The 19,263-nt window shown below is 38.5% G+C and overlaps 1 protein-coding gene across 6 annotated transcripts in view; it reads right to left on the reverse strand.

The window, feature by feature from the left end:
- UBE2E2 (ubiquitin conjugating enzyme E2 E2) overlaps positions 1–19,263 on the reverse strand; it is a 358,295-nt gene that overhangs the window by 40,457 nt on the left and 298,575 nt on the right. For all 6 annotated transcript variants that reach the window (XM_082460779.1, XM_082460778.1, XM_082460782.1 and 3 more), the window contains exon 5: positions 9,239–9,386. In XM_082460779.1, the coding sequence (XP_082316905.1) occupies positions 9,239–9,386 (148 nt within the window). The remainder of the gene's footprint in view (positions 1–9,238; positions 9,387–19,263) is intronic.

A 19,263-nucleotide genomic window follows, 5' to 3' on the forward strand; every position in this document is an offset into this window, starting at 1 on the left:
AGAATTCTAAAGTTTCCATATTAAAACACTACAGTGCATGGTAACGATTTCAAACATGTGTTACTTAAATAGTTTATCGTCATTTCTCCTTAAAAAAACAAGACTTCACTCAGTGGCCTACTGTCCACAGCAACACACATTGCACCCTTCAGTAACGAATATTAATAATAATTGTGAGGCAACAACCCGTTCTGAAGTTGACTGTTTCATCCCTTTTAAAAAGGGTTGCCGTGAAAATGAATGGTGGAAAGCAATATTATCTGAGACTAGTTAGCCTGTCTAAAAGAGCACTTGCTAACCTGTAATAATACCTCAACCCTAAATAAAGGTAAGTTTTGAATCTGTATTAGGTGAGGGATATATTAGGGTTCATTATAACCATTTTCTCTATCTTTCTGAACGTGAAAAACCCACTTTCACCCCTTTCCTTGGTAAAGCAGAGTCTACAGGGCATCCAGTCTAAACATTTTACTAATGTTCCCTATATGTGCTTAAAAGTACTGGGTCTTCGCTCATTTAAAATTTCCTACAATTCATTAAAAACTAACTAATCAGGCTGACCTTTTCTTAATTATACTGAAATGGTGAGATTTTTACCGTACACGCTGTCATGGGACACACCAATCAGAATCCTTACAAAGGATGAGTGGACAACTCCATAATGGTTAAATAGAGAGCGGAATTGCAGTTGCGACCCCGGGATTCATCTTCCTGCTTTAGGAACGCCAGAGCACAGCTCTTCCCTGGTCACAGCTATTCCCTAGGTCAGAGGTAAGGAAATGGAAGCCAGAAAAAGAAACAGGAGGGTGATAAATCCAAGGCTGTATTTTCAAACTTACCACTGGGAGCAATTTCCCCAACGGCCCTTTTCTTAAGTTATGAAGGTGAAACTTTATGGGCACGTTTTAAGTGCATCTCATCCCATATATCAACAAATATGGTACAGTCTAGTTTTTACCATCTTTAAAAGAACCAAACCTACTAAGGAGATATATTTAACTATGAAAGCAACAAAGCTTTTGGAGGTCAGCATTTCTGGACAATGATCTATCAAAAGAATAATAAGCAGCTAATGTTCTTTTTAACCTAGACACACTGGCTGTTCAGGAAAGATAGCAAAGTGATGGTTATGTTAGATAAAGACTTGCCTACAGCCTATACCTGTTAAAGAAATTGAACCAGTAATTAATAACCTTCCAAAACACAAAGCACTAGGCCCATATGGGTTTACTGATGAATTCTACCAAATATTTAAGGAAGAAATTGTAACGATTCTCTACAATCTCTTCCAGAAAATAGAAGCAGAGGGAATACTTCCTAACTCATTCTGAGGCCAGCATTACCCTAATACTAAAACCAGACAAGGACATTAAAAGAAAAGGAAACTACAGACCAATATCTCTCATCAACACTGATGCAAAAATCCTCAACAAAATATTAGCAACAATATATAAGAAGAATTATACATCACCACCAAGTGGGATTTACCCCAGGTATGTAAGACTGGTTCAATATTCCAAAATGGATTAATGTAAAACCATCACATCAATAGGCTAACAAAGAAAAATCATATGATTATATCAATAGATGCAGAAAAAACATCTGACAAAATCCAACACCCATTCATGAAAAAAACCCTCAGCAAACTAGAAATAGAGGGGAAACTTCCTCAACTTGATTTTAAGAATCTACAAAAAAACCTACAGCAATCATCATACTTAATGGTGAGGAAGTTTTCATTTTCTCACCAAGGTCAGGAAAGAGGCAAAAATGTCCCCTCTCATTATTCCTTTTCAACATTACACTGGGAGTCCTAACTAAGAAGAAGGAAAGAAGAAAATGAAAAAAAATAGTATGTGGATTAGGAAGGAAGAAATAAAACTGTATTTTTTCACAGATGACATGACTGTCTAGGTAGAAAATCTGAGAGACAAAAAAATTCTCCTAGAAATAATAAGTAATTATAACAATGCTACTGGACACAAAGTTGATGTACAAAAATCAATTACTTTCCTATATTCCAGTAATGAACAAGTAGAATTTGTAATTAAAAACACCGTATCATTTACATTAGCACCCGATAAAAGGAAATACTTAGGTATGAATCTAACAAAATGTATACAAGATCTATACGAGGAAAACTACAAAACTCTAATTAAAGATATCAAAAAAGAACTAAATAAATGGAGCTATTCTGTGTTATGGATAGAAAGGCTCAATGTGTCGAGATGCTAGTTCTTCACAACTTGACCTATAGATTCAACACAATCCCAATCAAAATCCCAGCAAGTTATCAATATTTTGTGGATATCGACAAACTGAATCTAAAGTATATGGAGAGTCAAAAGACCCAGAATAGCCAACACAATATTAAAGAAAAAGAGCAAAGTCACAGGACAGACACTTTCCAACTTCAAAATTTACTATAAAGCTACAGTAATCAAAACAGTGTGGCACTGTGAAAGAATAGATAAATAGATCCATGGAAAATAACAGAGAGCCCAGGTGTCCTTTAGTAGGTGAATGGATAAAGTGTGCTACAACCGCACGATGGAATATTTTTCAGAGCTAAAAAGAAACGCGCCATCAAGCCATGAGAAGACATGGAGCAAACTTAAATGCATATTACTAATTGAAAGAAGCCGATCTGAAAAGGTAAATACTGTACGATTCCAACATATGACCTTCTGGAAAAGGCAAAACTATGGACACAGGAAAAAGATCAGTGGTTGCTGGGGGTTAGGGATGAGAAAGGGATGACCAGGTGGAGCATGGAGGCGGTGAAGCTATTCTGTATGGTGCTGTAATAGTACATATCATCATGCATTTGACATAACCCGTACAGGGTACAACACCAGAAGTGAGCTCTAACGTTATCTACGCACACTGAGGGATAACCCTATATGCAGGTCCACTGACTGTAACAAATGTACACTCTGGTGCAGGATGCTGACAGTGGAGGAGGCTGTGGGTGTGAGGATATGAAAACACTTCGTACTTGCTGCTCGATTTTGCTGTAAAACTAAAACTGCTCTAAAAATAAAGTTTATTTTATGTCTACGGCCAGAAAAAAAAAAAAAAAAAAAAAAAGACTCGCCTACATGAAGTATCAATAGAAACACCAAAGGCTGGTTAGGACACTTGCACCTCTGTCTCTCACCTACACACTAAAGCCCCCAATCCTTACCTGGCAACTCTGTCTCAAAGAGGAATCCTTTTCCCTTGTTTCACTACATGGCAATCCAAAGTCTGAACCCATGATCAGGTAATTGTAAGTTTCCTTTATCATTCTATATTTCCTAGAAGATCATCCTTTGACAAAATGTTACAACTGGATCTTTCAGTTTCATTATTATATACCAGTATACCTTGTAAGATAACTATAAAGGGTTTCTTTTTACAGAGTGACAAGGTAGGGAAACAATCCTTTTAATAGCATTCAAGAGTCACAATTATAAATATATAGGTCAAGGTGAATATCTCAGAATTTCTATTTTCTGGTTTTTTTTAACCTAATTTATGATGGTATGGAATAATTTCTGTGAAACTTCTTTCATTCACAAAACTGAAACATCATTTTCTTTAATGATGCATATTCCCTGGTTTTATTCATCCTTCTCAATGAAGCCTCAGTTCTTCAAGAACCTCCACACCCTAGACAGCATATTTCCAAATTGATCTGAGTAAGCTTATGGGCACCGATGGGGCAAGAGGGGCAAGTGACCCCAGGTGTCTACAGCGAACACTGAGCCAGAACCCAAAGCCCTTTATACATTTTTTTGGTCTCCATTTAACTCCTGGTATTTAAAATACCAGGTAGGTTAATTAACTACATATAACTACAGCTTTCTCTTTCTCGTATAAGGTGTCAGGGAAGATAAATGACTACAAATTATAGTTTATTTACATCTATATTTGGAAGTACTGATTGGAATGGCTTTTGGAATTCAACATGTAATATTCTAGAAGAGAAGCCAATTCTTCACAAACAAGGAAAACAGCCTGAAGTTAGCTGTATGTGGTACCGTGTATTTCTACATTATAAGTTTCTCACTTAAAAAAAAAGTCATAGGTATCAGAAGATATCTGATGTCTACGTAGCCATCTGTAATGTCTGTTCTAGAAAAATCAACTTTTTTTTTTTGCATTCCTGTTAAGACAGCCTGCTTTGAAAACAGGTAGGCTTATCACTTTTACAGCTTTCCCTAAATTTCAGTTAAATAAATTGTTCTCTGCCAGTTCTCAAGTGTAGGAGTAGAATGGGGTATGTGGAAGCAAGGTTTGCGCTGCTGTTGTAAGCAACGGCATTCTCTTAAATTCCATTTATGTACCTTGCATCAGCCTAAGAGCTCACGAACTTAGTGTAAATAATCCACACAGATACATCTGTGTTGAAATAATTAATCCTATTTTATGGTCCCCACCCCTCAGCAGTCACTATCAAAAAGTTTAATATTTAACAGTAACACGATTTACTACGGAATCATAACCAGGGCAAAGACAAGCAATTGGTTAACAATCAAAGTTAATGTATCTGAGACAATTGGTGGATAAGGATTGTATTAGTTGTTTAAAAACAGGCCATAAGAGATCTGGAGCTAAGGGCTGTGATGCTGGGAAAGGAGGAGGCCATTTGAACCCTATCAAAGGGTCCCGGGGAGCAGATTCTTCCCTCCGTTTGCTGCATCTGGGAAGAACGGAACTCTCACCAGGGAAGCTGCAGCTGCGTGCGCCCTTGGCTTAATCGCTGTGTAAGGCGGAGGGTTAACTAGCTGCCATTCTTGGCTCCACTTGTTGTTCTAATAAAGATCTGCATAAATCTGAGACTGGGAGTAACCGATCCTTGATTTCATGTGGCAGATGATGGGGGGAGGGGAGGAGGGTGCCGGTTGTGGGTGTGCTCAGAGCATCTTCAAGTGACCTGGCCTGGGGCGTCCTGCCTGCCTGAGAAGTGGTGCGCCTGGATGGTTCTATTAAGAACACACCACAGAAATAGAGGCTTAGGTACAAAGGAACTGAGAGTGTGGAACAAAAAAGTTTATAACCACCAAGTTGTCTTTTCAGAATTTCCCCATATTATGAAATGCCAACATCTTCCATTTCAGCACTTAGGGAACCACCACCACAACAAAAGAATCAAACAAGTTCGTAACACTTTAGAAAGCAGCAGTAGTAGAGCAGACAGAACTGAGATTAATGATGCCAGATGATACGCAGATTTATGAAAAAAAATTAGTGATATTTCTGGACATTACTCTGTGGATAAAGCATTTGGGACAGGAAAACTGTTGACCTAATTTTATCTCATAACTGCCAGTGTTCTCAGGATAGTTCATTTTGTATGAGGGAAAATACCCATTATTTAGAGGCCTGAAGACCGTCATATAGGCAGATTTTAAATAATAAATCAACAGATTTCATATAAAGAATATGCTAAAACAGCTAAGAGTTTGAAAAGGCGACCACAAAACAGCAAAAACAAACTTTGAAAGATGACATTAAATAGAACAGAGCTTAAATTCTATATACGCTTGAGACTGTTTACAAATAGGAGCTCTTCCATGAAAGATGGAAATGTGTTTACTACTGTAAACTTCAGCAATTCATGGATTAAATCATGTTCACCAAGCAGGACCACAGTCAGAGGATCTGGGAGGCTGGTGCTGACCTTTTGAGCTCATCAACCTCCACTCCTCTGGCTGTCCCTTTGCCCCCAGCAGTGTGTCACAGCCATACTCTGGCAGCCAGCTATGCCTGACAAAGCAGAGTGTCACAGCGGGCCCAATAAACACCCCTGTGAAGTGTGAACAGGGAGACCTGCCTAGAACAGACCTGCTGGGAACAGAATAGTTACCCGTGGTGCACCTGTCAACTGGCTGGTAACGGTTGGACATCTGCCACCTGACGGATAATCCTTCCCAAGAGATAATATAGTCTCGGCACTACTAACTCAGGATTAGGCTTTTTTTCAGATTAAAAAATCCAAGAGGGCCCATGCCGAGGAGGTGGTGTTTGTTAGAGATTATTTAATACTATCTTCTAGGGCTTCCCTGGTGGCGCAGTGGTTGAGAGTCTGCCTGCCGATGCAGGGGACATGGGTTCGAGTCCTGGTCTGGGAAGATCCCACATGCCGCGGAGCAACTAGGCCCGTGAGCCACAACTACTGAGCCTGCGCTCCGCAACAAGAGAGGCCGCGATAGTGCGAGGCCCGCACACCGCGATGAAGAGTGGCCCCCGCTTGCCGCAACTGGAGAAAGCCCTCGCACAGAAACGAAGACCCAACACAGCCACAAATAAATAAATAAATAAATAAATTAGTTGACAATATAATTAAAAAAAAATACTATCTTCTCTCAGTTAAATGCAGCTGAGTGGGTACTTATCACATCGAATGGATGCCCATTTGGAGTCCTAAATATTCTGAGAGATAACATCAAGAAAATCCATTATGCTTACAAAGGGCATTCACATACACCATCTCATTTTAAACTCACAGGAATCCTGTGATTTAGGTACAGCTGAGGATAATGTCCGTTTGATATAATGAATGGAGGGTGAGGAAAGTTAAATGGCTGGTACAAGGTCACACAAGTAATAAACGGTGGAGATGGTTTTTAAATGTACATCTGCTGACTATCAATACCATGCAAGAAAGGGTGTGTAGCCCCACCCTGAAACACAAAACATCTGTTTCTGAATGGACCAAAAATTCTTGAAAGAGACAAATGTAAATTATGAGAAAAATATGAAAGAAGATGAAAAAGAAACCCCAGTTCATGTAGGAACAAGAGTGGGAGCCCTTATAAACTTGGTTAAATCTGTGTCTTCATGCAAAGCCTACTTCTGAGCTGACAGCATTTCTGGTGTTAAAATAGGTCTGCAGATTTAGTGTAGGAAAATCTTTATTCATAGTCTATCAAACTTACATTTGTGATTGTTTGAAAATAGGTTAGATTGAAGTTTAACATAAATCTAGGGAGAAAAATCAACAGAGACTAGAAGGCAGTGTACCAGAAAACAGTGTGAAATAAATCCACTGAACAAAACAATGGACATCTTTGACTTGTTTTTGATAACTTTGTTTAAAACCCTAGAAGTGAAAAAAAAAAAAAAAAAAAAAAAAAAAAAAAAAAAACCCTAGAAGTGTGAACATACCTGTAAGTGATGTGCCGATTAGAAACCTTTTTTATGTGTGTTCAAGTATGAACATTTAGTTTGTTACCATGTATTTTACAGATAGTATTCTATTCTTATACCAGATAGGCTATCTCTAGCTGGTGACACTTAAGGAATATTACTAGCTTTAGGTTTTTTTCTTACTATTCATAGTATAATTTTCAAAATCTATTTATCCTATTTATGTGATTTTGCTTTAGCCAGGGGTGATTTTTTATTTTTTTTGCAGAATGTGTCTCTAATTTACTGAGACACAGAAAAAACTCTAACTTACGGAACGGAAACCCTTCTTGACTGCTGAGAGAAGGCTCTGGTGGAGAGCAGGGTCACCTCCATAGAGAAGAGAATCAGGTGACGGGTCCATTTCAGCTCACGTGGTTCTCTCTGGGGTAAGGACTGCCTCTCGGCACCAAGTTTTCTCTAAGTGTGAAGTGACACCTTACTCCATGTATAAGAAGTGAAGACTTCTTATTCATCTTGTGTGAGGCTCAGAAGTGCCTCATAAATAGTAGAGTCTCAAAAGTTTTTTTTGCTTTCTTTCTTTTTTCCCCAGTTTTATGGAGCTATAACTGACATATAACATGTGAGTTTAAGGTGTACGGCATGATAACTTGACACCCAAAGTTTCCTGAATAAGTGACTTACCTCTCAAAATAAATTTTTTCTCTAAAAAACAAAAAAAACCCTCCTCTCCAAATTTCAGCAAACCCCAGAAGAAGTACTTTTTGGAGAGTGGGGAGGCAGATGTAGTCCCACGTTGCAACATTTCCCAAAGGAAATATCACACACAAAAAAAACCTTTTTAAGACAAGACCTCCAAATGAGGTTATACAGCGTCACAGAGACAAATGGGATTGAAATAGGAATAGTGAGACTGAAAAAACAAAGTATTTGTCATTTAGTTTTAAATTAGTGCATCATGATTGAACTTCACAATCTGGCATGAAGTATGAATTAATTTAAAAAATATTTTATAATGATCTTGCACAACTATACTTTATTTTCTTTTTGGTGTTAAAAGCATTAATTTGTTATATATAGTCTACATATATCACAATTTAATTAGATTCTGTTTTTAAATGCCTTCACTAAAAAAATTTTTACTACTGAAAAACAACAAACATACAAAAATGGAAAAGATGATAATTTCTTCACGTTTTATTAACCAGACAGGGACCTAAGAGAGACCTCGATTCCCATTTGCCATTTCTCTCTTGTCTAAAACTTCGCTTATCTAGTGAGTTCATTCCTGAACATGGTAGATGGAATCTCAAAAAACATTAAGACTATTAAATAACTACTCAGTGAAGAATTTCTCATTGAGAACATCAGTGAAAACCCCAATGAAAAACATTTGGATTTTTGTATTTTCCAAAATACACCCAAATATGTAAAAAAATTGGCAGTTGGTTAGTCTTTTAGTTAAAAGAAGCTGGTCAAAGACACGTAATGACGCATCTAGGAAGACAGGAAGTAAGAATTTTCAGCATGAAGCATACCAGAAAGCCTCAAGGGCTTGGCCACAGGCTCTTTTCAGGTTTCCTGGGAAGCTGTACCTCCTCGTTGACTTTTTGGGTATTTCTTAGTTCAGGAGTTTTTTGGCCCTAATAGCTTGTAAGGATGCATGATTATTGAGATGCGAAAATGGTGACGTCTGTGTGGTGCTGCTTGGTGGCTGTCAGATTTTAATAGCCCACGTTTCCCAAATGAACATCTTCTGGTAGGCACCTAATTAAACATCTAGCTATTCAATTTCAACTTCTATTATTATTTGGAAGCAGAATGTAATGCATTCCTTAAATGCACTTCCCCATCGAAAATGATTTTTCATTCATGCTTATCACACTATGCTTTTTCCTTCTTGGCAAATAGTAAGTTCTCGAAAGACCGATGACCAGACTGAATTGAAAAAGAAAGCAGTTACAAACTATGAAAATTTAAGATCAATAAGAATAAAAATAATAGTGCTAGTGGTAGTATTGGCGGTGGCAAACAATCTACTAAGGTCTGACGTTCAAGCCTTGCGTAGCTCCAGTTCTACACTGGGTCACAAGTCTCTTACCGGGATTGCAGTCTGTAAGGAGAGAGCAGATGGACAGGAGAACTTTAGAAATGGTGAGGGCCGGGCTCCAGTTGTCTTTCAGGATGTCCAGACAGATCACGCCTTGGCTGTTAATATTACAGTGATAAATTCTGGTTCGGAAGGTAACCTAGAAGAAAATGCAAAGTTGATATAAATAGACACGCTCTTCATTTATTTATTCATAAAATTTTATTATAGTTGATTTACAGTGTTGTGTTAGTTTCAGGTGCACAGCGAAGTGAATCAGTTATACTGAAACATATATTCATTCTTTTTCAGAGTCTTTACCCACGTAGGTTATCACAGAATATTGAGTAGAGCTCCGTGTGCTATACAGTAGAGGTCCTTGTTGGTTATCTATTTTAAATAGATTAGTGTGTGTATGTTAATCCCAAGTTTCTGATTTATCCCTCCCTGCCCACATTTCTCCTTTGGTAACCATAAGTTTGTTTTTGAAATCTGTGAGTCTGTTTCTGTGTTGTAAATAAGTTCATTTGTATCAATTTTTAAAATTAGATTCCACATATGAGTGATATCATATGATACTTGTCTTTCTCTTTCTGACTGACTTCACTTAGTATGATAATCTCTAGGTCCATCCATGTGCCTGCAAATGGCATTATTTCATTCTTTTTTGTGGCTGAGTAGTATTCCATTGTATATATGTATGTGTGTGTGTATACACACACACACACACACACACACACACACACACACACACACACACACACACATATATATATACCACATCTTCTTTATCCATTCCTCTGTCGATGGACATTTAGATTGCTCCCATGTCCTGGCTATCGTATACAGTGCTGCAATGAACACTGGGGTGCATGTATCTTTTCAAATTATGGTTTTCTCCAGATATATGCCCAGGTATGGGATTGCTGGACCATATGGTAGCTCTATTTTTAATTTTGTAAGGAACCTCCACACTGTTCTCCATAGTGGCTAAACCAATTTACACTCTCACCAACAGTGTAGGAGGGTTCCCTTTTCTCCACACCCTCGCCAGCATTTATTGTTTGTAGACTTTTTGGCGATGGCCATTCTGACTGGTAGACACACCTTTTATTAGACAAAATAATCCAAGGGTCACTGGTTGACCCTATACTTAATTGTTCCTTCGGCACACGAGCAGAATCAATAAACAAAATCATTATTTTAGAACTTCTCATTCTGGGCACAGAGGACTAAACTCCAGCGGCAAAATCATGACATTCTGCTTTTGATGAAGAGTCTAATCACTTAACGAATGTTCTGGGGACTGAATTTGCTCTTGGTGAAACTGCAGGAATGCTCGTAGGGGAAAACTAACTCAAGGCTCAAAAAAAAGTTCAAAGAAAGACATTTTCAAAAATAAAAATTGCAAAGGAAACTTTTCTTAGATTCCAGTTATTTGAAGGATTTTGCACATTATTAAATTAAAAAAAACCCCAACATAGCAATACTACAAAAAGGAAATAAACATTATTCTATGTTACAGTTTAAAAACATGAACTAGGGCACGTATGTAAATAATACACTTAGTTCATGGAAAAACTGTATTAGTTATAATTTACAAACCGTTTCCTCCTTAAATTCTGTATTTTGAATGTAATATTAGTGCAGCCTACCTATAATAGCTAGATCGCCACTGTACTTTGCTTAGGCATAATTCTGAAACATGCTTATAAAAATTTTTCAAGAACTTTGATTGAAAAAGTTAAGTCCACATCAGTTTTGTAACTCTGATAAAATTCTGTTTTATCAATACAAAAGTCTTATGTAAACAACAAGATTTTAATGCTATTTACTAATATCATGTTTATAAATGTTCTCAAATTTATAAGCTGGAATATTCAAAAAACCTTGGTGTTCTCAAGACCAGTCCTTCTGGTACTCTAAGCTCAAAATGACTCTGAACCAAGAAACACACACATGGCAGATCTTTGTAGGTGCTGCCACCCTACCAGAGCATCCAGTATCCACTCAAACGTCAGATTTGCTGAACTTGTATGACGTCAAGGTCAGAAAGGGCAGATCCAGCCTTCTATCAATACAACTGTTCAACAACATGGTACCACTCTCAGGCTAGATGACCACTTGCCCTGTTAGCAATACGCCAGACCACGTAACCTCGAGATCCCACCGCCAACCCCACACAACCCAAACACCCAGGAGCGTTGAAGAAAATATAACTAACGGTCTTTAAAATGCATAGCTGAGTGGGCAAGGGGCATCCCCAGAGGCCAGAACTGAAAACCAAAAATCACAGCAAGCACATGAGCTGACAGTGTAGCTGCCAGGGGTGGGGCTTGGGTTTTGATGCCCTCATGGAGAAAGAAGATGAAACCTTAGGTCTGTAGGTGGCGAGGGTTTGGAATTGAGAGCCCTTACATAAATTAGGCCACCTGAGCAACTAGTCTTTCAGTAAATGACTGAACCTGAAAAGATAATGCCTCATGGGAGAGAGAGTTAAGACACTAGCCAGAGAGAACTTGGGCACTGGAATTGGGAGAAAAGTGTTTCCCCTGAGAATTCTAAATCCTGGGCACATAGACTATGCAAACACTAACTAAAAAAGAGCTTAAATGACTATATTACTATCAGATCAAATACATGCTTAAGGCAAAACATATAAATATATTTAAGGCAAAAATGAATAAAGAGAATAACTGCATTATGATGAGATTAATAATTCACAAGGAAAACATAACAATTCTGAATGTATTAAACCTAACAACGTAGCCAAAAATATAAAAAGCAAAAGTTGGAGGAATTATAAGGAGAAAATGACACATCTACAGTCAAAGAGGGACACTGTCACTGCGGTAGATTTGGTCAACCAGACCAAAACATAGCAAGGATACTGAAAATAAGAAAAGCCAAATTAACAAAATCAAAGTTCTGAATGAAGATGAAATTCCATGCTCAACAACTAAAGGATACTTATTCTTTTCCAAGCACAGAAGAAACATTTATAAAAACTGATCACATGTTAAGCCACAAAGAAAGCTTAACATATTTCCAAAAATTATTAAGACTATTAAGGTCCCCCTTCATATGTTTGCAAACTGAAAAACACATTTTCAAATAATTCTTGGATCAAAGAAAAAAAATCAGCTATGTTTATAACTGAGTGACAATGAAAATGTTGGGTTGCCAATACCAAAATCTGTGATTTGCCTAAAATGGTTAATGAAAGAGAAATCTACAGTTTTAAATGCATATATTAAAAAGGAAGACATTTCCTGAGTTGTGTCCAAAGGAAGAAAAAAGAATAGAGTAAATCCCATGAAAGTAGAGAGGAATGAGCAGAAGTTAATAAAATAGAGAATACCTGTGATATTAAAATTCTGCAGAGAAGTTAAGTGTACCTAGCTGTTTAAGTGCTAGATGAAAAGACAAAATACTTTTATGATCCAGTGTACGTGATAAGTGGCTTTTGTCCATAATACCATATTTTAAAAACCTATCTGAGTAGTTTCCTGTGCTATACAGTAGATCCTTGCTGGTTACCTATTTTATATATAGTAATGTGTATATGTTAATCTCAAACTCCTACTGTATAGCACAGGGAACTCTACTCAATACTCTGTAATAACCTATATGGGAAAAGAATCTGAAAAAGAATGGATATATGTATATATATGTATAACTGAATCACTTTGCTGTACACCTGAAACTAACACAACATTGTAAATCAACTCTACTCCAATAAAATGTAAAAAAAGAGAAAAACCTAGCTCAGACTACTCTGAGCCAGTTAATCATCAAAATGACTAAAGAAGGGAAGTATTATTATTGTACTCACTTTAAAAAGAAGCTGTAAGTATGTGAGGTCGGTAGATGCTAACTAAACTTACTGTGGTACTTATTTCAAAATATATACATATATCAAATGAGTGTGTTGTACGCCTAAAATTAATACAATGTTATATGTCAGTTATATCTCAATAAAACAAAAAATAATTTTTTTAAATAAAGAAACTGAGGACTCTCCATGCTGTTTTCCATTGTTGCAGCACCAATTTATATTCCTATGATATGATCCAGCAATTCCACTCCTGGGCATTTATCCAGAGAAGACGAAAACACTAATTTGAAAAGATATATGCACTCCTATGCTCACGGCAGTATTATTTACAATAGAAGATATGGAAGCAACATAAGTGTTCATCGATAAATGAATGAATAAAGATGTAGTGTACACACACACACACACACACACACACACACACACACACACACACACACACCGGAATATTACTCAGCCATAAAAAAGAATGAAATCTTGCCATTTGCAACAATATGGATGGACCTAGAGGGTATAATGCTAAGTGAAATAAGTCAGGCAGAGAAAGATAAATACTGTATGATTTCACTTATATGTAGAATCTAAAAAACAAAACAAATGAACAAACTTAACTAAGCAGAAGCAGTCACAGATACAGAGAACAAACAGGTGGTTGCCAGAAGGGAGGTTGGTGGGGAGAGGAGAGAAATTGGTGAAGGAGATTAAAGATACATGATAAACTTGCAATTACAAGATAAATGAGTCACAGGTATGAAATGTACAGTGTGGGGAATATAGTCAATAATAATGTAATATCCTTTGTATGGTGACATATTGTAACTAGACTGATCGTGGTGATCATTTTGAAATGTATAGAAATACTGAATCACTATATTGTGTATTTGGAACTAAGACAGTGTTGTACGTCAACTATACTTCAAAAACAAACTCACAGAAAAAGGATCAGATTTGTGGGCAGAGGGGGAACTGGATGAAGGCAGTCAAAAGATACACACTTCCAGGGACTTTCCTGGTGGTGCAGTGGTTAAGAATCCGCCTGCCAATGCAGGGGACACGGGTTCGAGCCCTAGTCCGGGAAGATCCCACATGCCACAGAGCAACTAAGCCCACGTGCCACAACTACTGAGCCCACGTGCCACAACTACTGACGCCCAGGCGCCTAGAGCCTGTGCTCCGCAACAAGAGAAGCCACTGCAATGAGAAGCCTGTGCACCGCAACGAAGAGTAGCCCCCGCTCGCCACAACTAGAGAAAGCCAGAGCGCAGCAACGAAGACCCAAGGCAGCCAAAAAAAATTAAAGAAAAAAAAAAAAAAAAAAAAAAGACACACACTCCCAGTAAGATACATAAGCACTAGGGACATAATGTACAACATGGTAAATATAATTAACACTGCTGTTCGTTATGTATGAAAGTGGTTCAGAGGGCAAATCCTAAGGGTTTATGAAAATAAAAATACATATTTTTAATAAAATTTTTTTTCCCTATTTCTTTAATTTTGGGTTTATATGAGATGATGAATGTTCACTAAACTTACTGTGGTAAAAAAAATGAAGAAACTGAGGCACAGAGAGGTTAAGAACTGGCTTATGGTCCCACAGCTGGTTAAGTGATGGAGTCGGAATTTGAACACAACCTTGTTGATCCAGAAGTCCATGCTCTCCCGTTCAGCCTCAATGCCTGTTCTTTTATTTTTTTTTAAACTTTTAATTCTGAGCTAAGTACAGATTCACATGCGGTTGTAGGAAAGAATACAGACAGATCACCTACATCCTTCCCCCACTTTCCCCCAATATCACAGGAGAGTGATATCGACACAGTCCGCTGACCTTCCCATACCTCACCAGTTTTACACGCACTGACGGATACATGTGTTCCTATGCAAGTGTATCACGGGTAGATTTGTGTGCCCACCACCGCTGTCAAGACACAGAACAGTCCATCACAAACGTCCTTTGTGAGACCCTTCACTAGCCACAGTCCTCCCCCCACTTCTGAATTCCCAACAACCACAACTCTATTCCTCTCTCTATGATTCTGTCATTTCAAGAATGCTAAATAAATGAAATCATACAGGATGTAACTTCTTGAAATTGGATGCTTTTCACTCTGCATAATACTCTCGTGATCCACCTAAGTTGTTGCATGTATCAAGACTTGGTTGTTTTACTGTGGAGTAGTAATCCACGATATGGATGTACAAGTTTGTTTAACCATTTACCCACTGAAGGAAGATGGATGGTTTCCCATTTTTAGTTATTACAAATAAAGCTGGTATGAACATTTCTCTGTGTTTGTGTGAACATAAGTTTTTATTTCTCTGGGACAAATGTCCAAGAGTGAAATTGTTGGGATGTATGGTAAGCTCATATTTAGCTTTATAAGAAACTGCCAGACTTCTTTCCAGAGCAGATGTACCATTTTACATGCACGCCAGCAGAGTGATCCAGTTTCTCCGCATCCTTGCTGGCATCTAGTGCTATCAACATGCTTTATTTTAGCCATTCCGATAGGGTTTAGTGATACCTCACTGAGGCTTTAATTTGCATTTCCTTAGCTGCTAATGATGTTGAACACTTTTTCATGTGATTATTTGTTATCTGGATACTTTCTTCCATGAGAGAGGATGTGTATATGTTTTTGCCCATTTCTAATTACAGTAAGTCCCTTACATACAAACGGAATGCGTTGGGAGATCCAATAAAGTTAGCTTAGGTACCCAACTAACACAATTGGCTGTATAGTACTGTACTGTAATAGGCTGTAATACTTTTCAAACAAATAATACATAAAACACAAACACAAAAAATAAAAAAAACATTTTTAATCTAACAGTGCAGTACCTTGAAAAGAACAGTAGTGCAGTACAGTAGCTGGCATATAGGGGCTGGCATCGAGGGAACAGCAGGAAGAGTTACTGACTGGAGGAGGGAGAGGAGGTGGGAGATGGTAGAGCTGAAGAATCGTCAGCAGCAGGAGGGAGGGCAAGCTGCAATGTCACTCACGCCTGACGTTGATGGCACAGGATCTGGGTCCTTGCTGGATTCAATTCTATCCACCCTCTTGAAAAAACGATCCAGCGATGTCTGGGTAGTAGCTCTTTTTTTCTCGTCATAGATGACACAGTAGCACTGGATTGCATTCTGAGCAGCTGCTGCAACCCTCGTGTACCGTTCTACGTTCACATCCTGTGCCTCAAGAACTAACAGTGCCTCCTCATATAAAGAAAATTCCCTTGACATTTCCTGCGTCGTGAATCCCTTCGGTTCTTCAGTTACTTCTTCTTCCTCTTGTCTCTCTTCATCCTTTCTCTGGGCCTCCAATTCCATCAGGTCTTCATTAGTAAGCTCCTTGTGTTGCACAGCAAGGAGTTCAATGAAGTCGTCCTCTTGCAGATCTAGCTCCGGCTTCTCGCTGAGGGTCACTACGTTGCTGAAGACCTCTTTGTACTCCTTATCCACCTTCTCAAATCCACGAAAATCGTGAACAAACTGCAGGCAAAGGTTCTTCCAAACCCCATTCATGGTGACAGCCGTAACCTCACGCCAAGCAAAGTCAATGTTCTTTATGGCCTTGTAGATCCTTCCAACATTATCACAGGGTTGTTCCTGCCCTTGCATTTACCGCTGTATTTGAAGCTCAGCTCAATACTGATGTTTTACAATGGTAGCCCTCAATTCCTCAAGGAGAGGGAAAATTATACTGAGGATCCCGTTTTCAAAGACAGGAAGACAGCACATTTCAGACATTTTCCATATACTAAGAAAGTTTTAAAACATGATTTGCACATAGTGATACAGAAAACTAATTTATCCAGAACGGCTAATTCCCAGATAATTCTGGATGAGAGGGGTCTTAATTTATGTGTGATACATAAATACCCACACAGGCATATGTGTGTGTGCATGCGTGTATGTGTGTGTGTGTTGGACAGAAAAAGCCCTATCCCCCCAAAGATGTCCCTGTACTAACCCCTGGAACCTGTGAATATGCTACTTAAAAGGGACTTTGCAGGTGTGATTAAGTTACAGCCCTTGAGAAGGGGGGATTATCCTGGATTGTCTGGTGGGCTTGATACAATCAAAACAGCTTTATAGGAGGGAGGCAGGAGGATCAGTAGGGGATGTGATGACAGAGGGAGGGCGTCGGACTGATGTGGGGGAAGAGGCCTAAGGGATGAGCTAAGGGATGCCGTTGGTCTCTAGGAGCTGGAAAATGCAAGGAAACAGATTCCCCCTGAAACCTCCAGAGGGAATGCAGCCCTGCTGACACCCTAATTTTAGGTTTCTGACTTCCAGAACTGTAAGAAAGAAACTGCAATTGTTTTAAGCCACAAAGTGTGAGTTAATTTGGTACAGCAGCTACAGGAAACAAATACATGTTTGTATATGTAGTTTCCAGTTGCCTCCTCCCTTTATGTAAAAAAGGTACCTTAAAAGCTCTGTTACTTCCATCCTTCACAGAATCACCTCTATAGAGAACAAACTAGTGGTTACCAGTGGGGAGAGGCAACTTAGGGCAGGGGAGTGGGAGCTGCAAACTATTTTGGGTGTAAGATAGGCTACAAGGACGTACTGTACAACACGGGGAACACAGCCAACATATGTAATAACTGTAAATGGAGTGTAACCTTTAAAAACTGTATATTAAAAAAAATAGAATCTGAAGTCAAACAAAAAAATAAAGATAAGGAGACTGGGGCTTATTAAAAACATAATTTTAGAAAGAGTTAATAAGATTCTTTGTGTTGACTACAGCACAAAAGAATGCTACTAAGTGGTGAATGGTCTCGGGTAAGTTGCTTGCTACTCTGAGCCTCTATTTCCTGACAAAGTGAGAGACTTAAACTAGATGATGTCTAAGGTCCATTCTAGTACCAAGATCCAGGAGCTGCACTGTAAAAAGAATATATGGTTTTGGGAGTAGCTGGACTTGGGCTGGAGTCCTGACTTTGGGCAGATCAACGTAGCATCTCTGGGATTCAGGTTCCTCGTGTGCAAAAATGGGGAAACAACAGCTATCCCCATAGAGGTTGTGATGACCGTAGTACAAGGTAACTCCTAACACCAGGCCTGGCCCCCAGCAGGAGCTGGAGCAGTGTGAATCCCCTCTCCCTCCGTCACCTCTCCTAGTTCTACAAGATCATTGCAGGATGCACGCGTTCATGCAATAATTCCCCATCACCTGAACTTTAAACATGCTTTCTTTCTCCCATGCCCCTGCTCTAGAGCAGAGATAACATGCCATCCACAGAGAGAAAGCTGTTCTGAACGGGGAGAGAGGTCATGTAGGGTACGAATAGAGATAGAGAAGAAAATATTTTAAGAAAGTATTTCTGTCCAACGGAGTCTACACTTAATTTAGAAAAATGTTGTAAAGCAAATAAACACCTCAGAGCCGGAAAGCTGATAACGACAGTAAAAATAATCAATTCAAATAAGATTTCAGTAATAACCTCTATTTTTAACATAGCTTCCATTTTTCAAAAAAATGTTTTCATCAGGAGATAAATGGCACCGTGATTTTACTGAGGAAGTATGAGATCAGTGAGAAATACATTCCTCTTAAAAAGACTTTTCCATGGAGACCCCGAGAGGAAATATTTGGAGCCCCTGTGCCATAAATCAGTGACCCATGTAACAAAGGTCCCAAAATAGCAGGATTACCATCATTCAAGTGGATCTTGGCCACAGACTCACTATGAAACTCTTTATCTGAACAGTTTTTAGTGCACACTTAAAAATGTTAGTCCTACCACCCTCCTAGAGATCTCAAGTGCTCTTTTCTTAAAGCCGACTCAAGAGCACTGTCCCAACAATGAACACATCCTAAGATATTTTAAAGTATTAGTGGCAAAATAAAAACTGGAAAAATCCATTCTAAGGGAGGGGAAGCACAAATCGTAAAGACACACTAAGAAATACACAGCAGCAAAACAAAACAAAAACCCTCCCCGAACTAAAAAAAAAAAAAAAAAAATGGAAGTAGATTTCACCTTGAATAACTGGCAGTAAAGGGAATGAAAATGAAACATCACCTAGAAACCACGATGCGTGAACGTGACCCCCGCCCTGCTGTGACTGAGACCTCAGAGCAGCTCCATTTGGCTGTGGGCCACAGCTACGTTGCAAAAGCTTCAAGCGCAATTTAAATGATTAAAAATAAAAACACTTTATACCACAGACATTGAAGTTTAAAAA

Source organism: Balaenoptera physalus, assembly GCF_965194825.1.
Source record: "Balaenoptera physalus genome assembly, chromosome: 4".
In the NCBI taxonomy this organism is placed as follows: domain Eukaryota; kingdom Metazoa; phylum Chordata; class Mammalia; order Artiodactyla; family Balaenopteridae; genus Balaenoptera; species Balaenoptera physalus.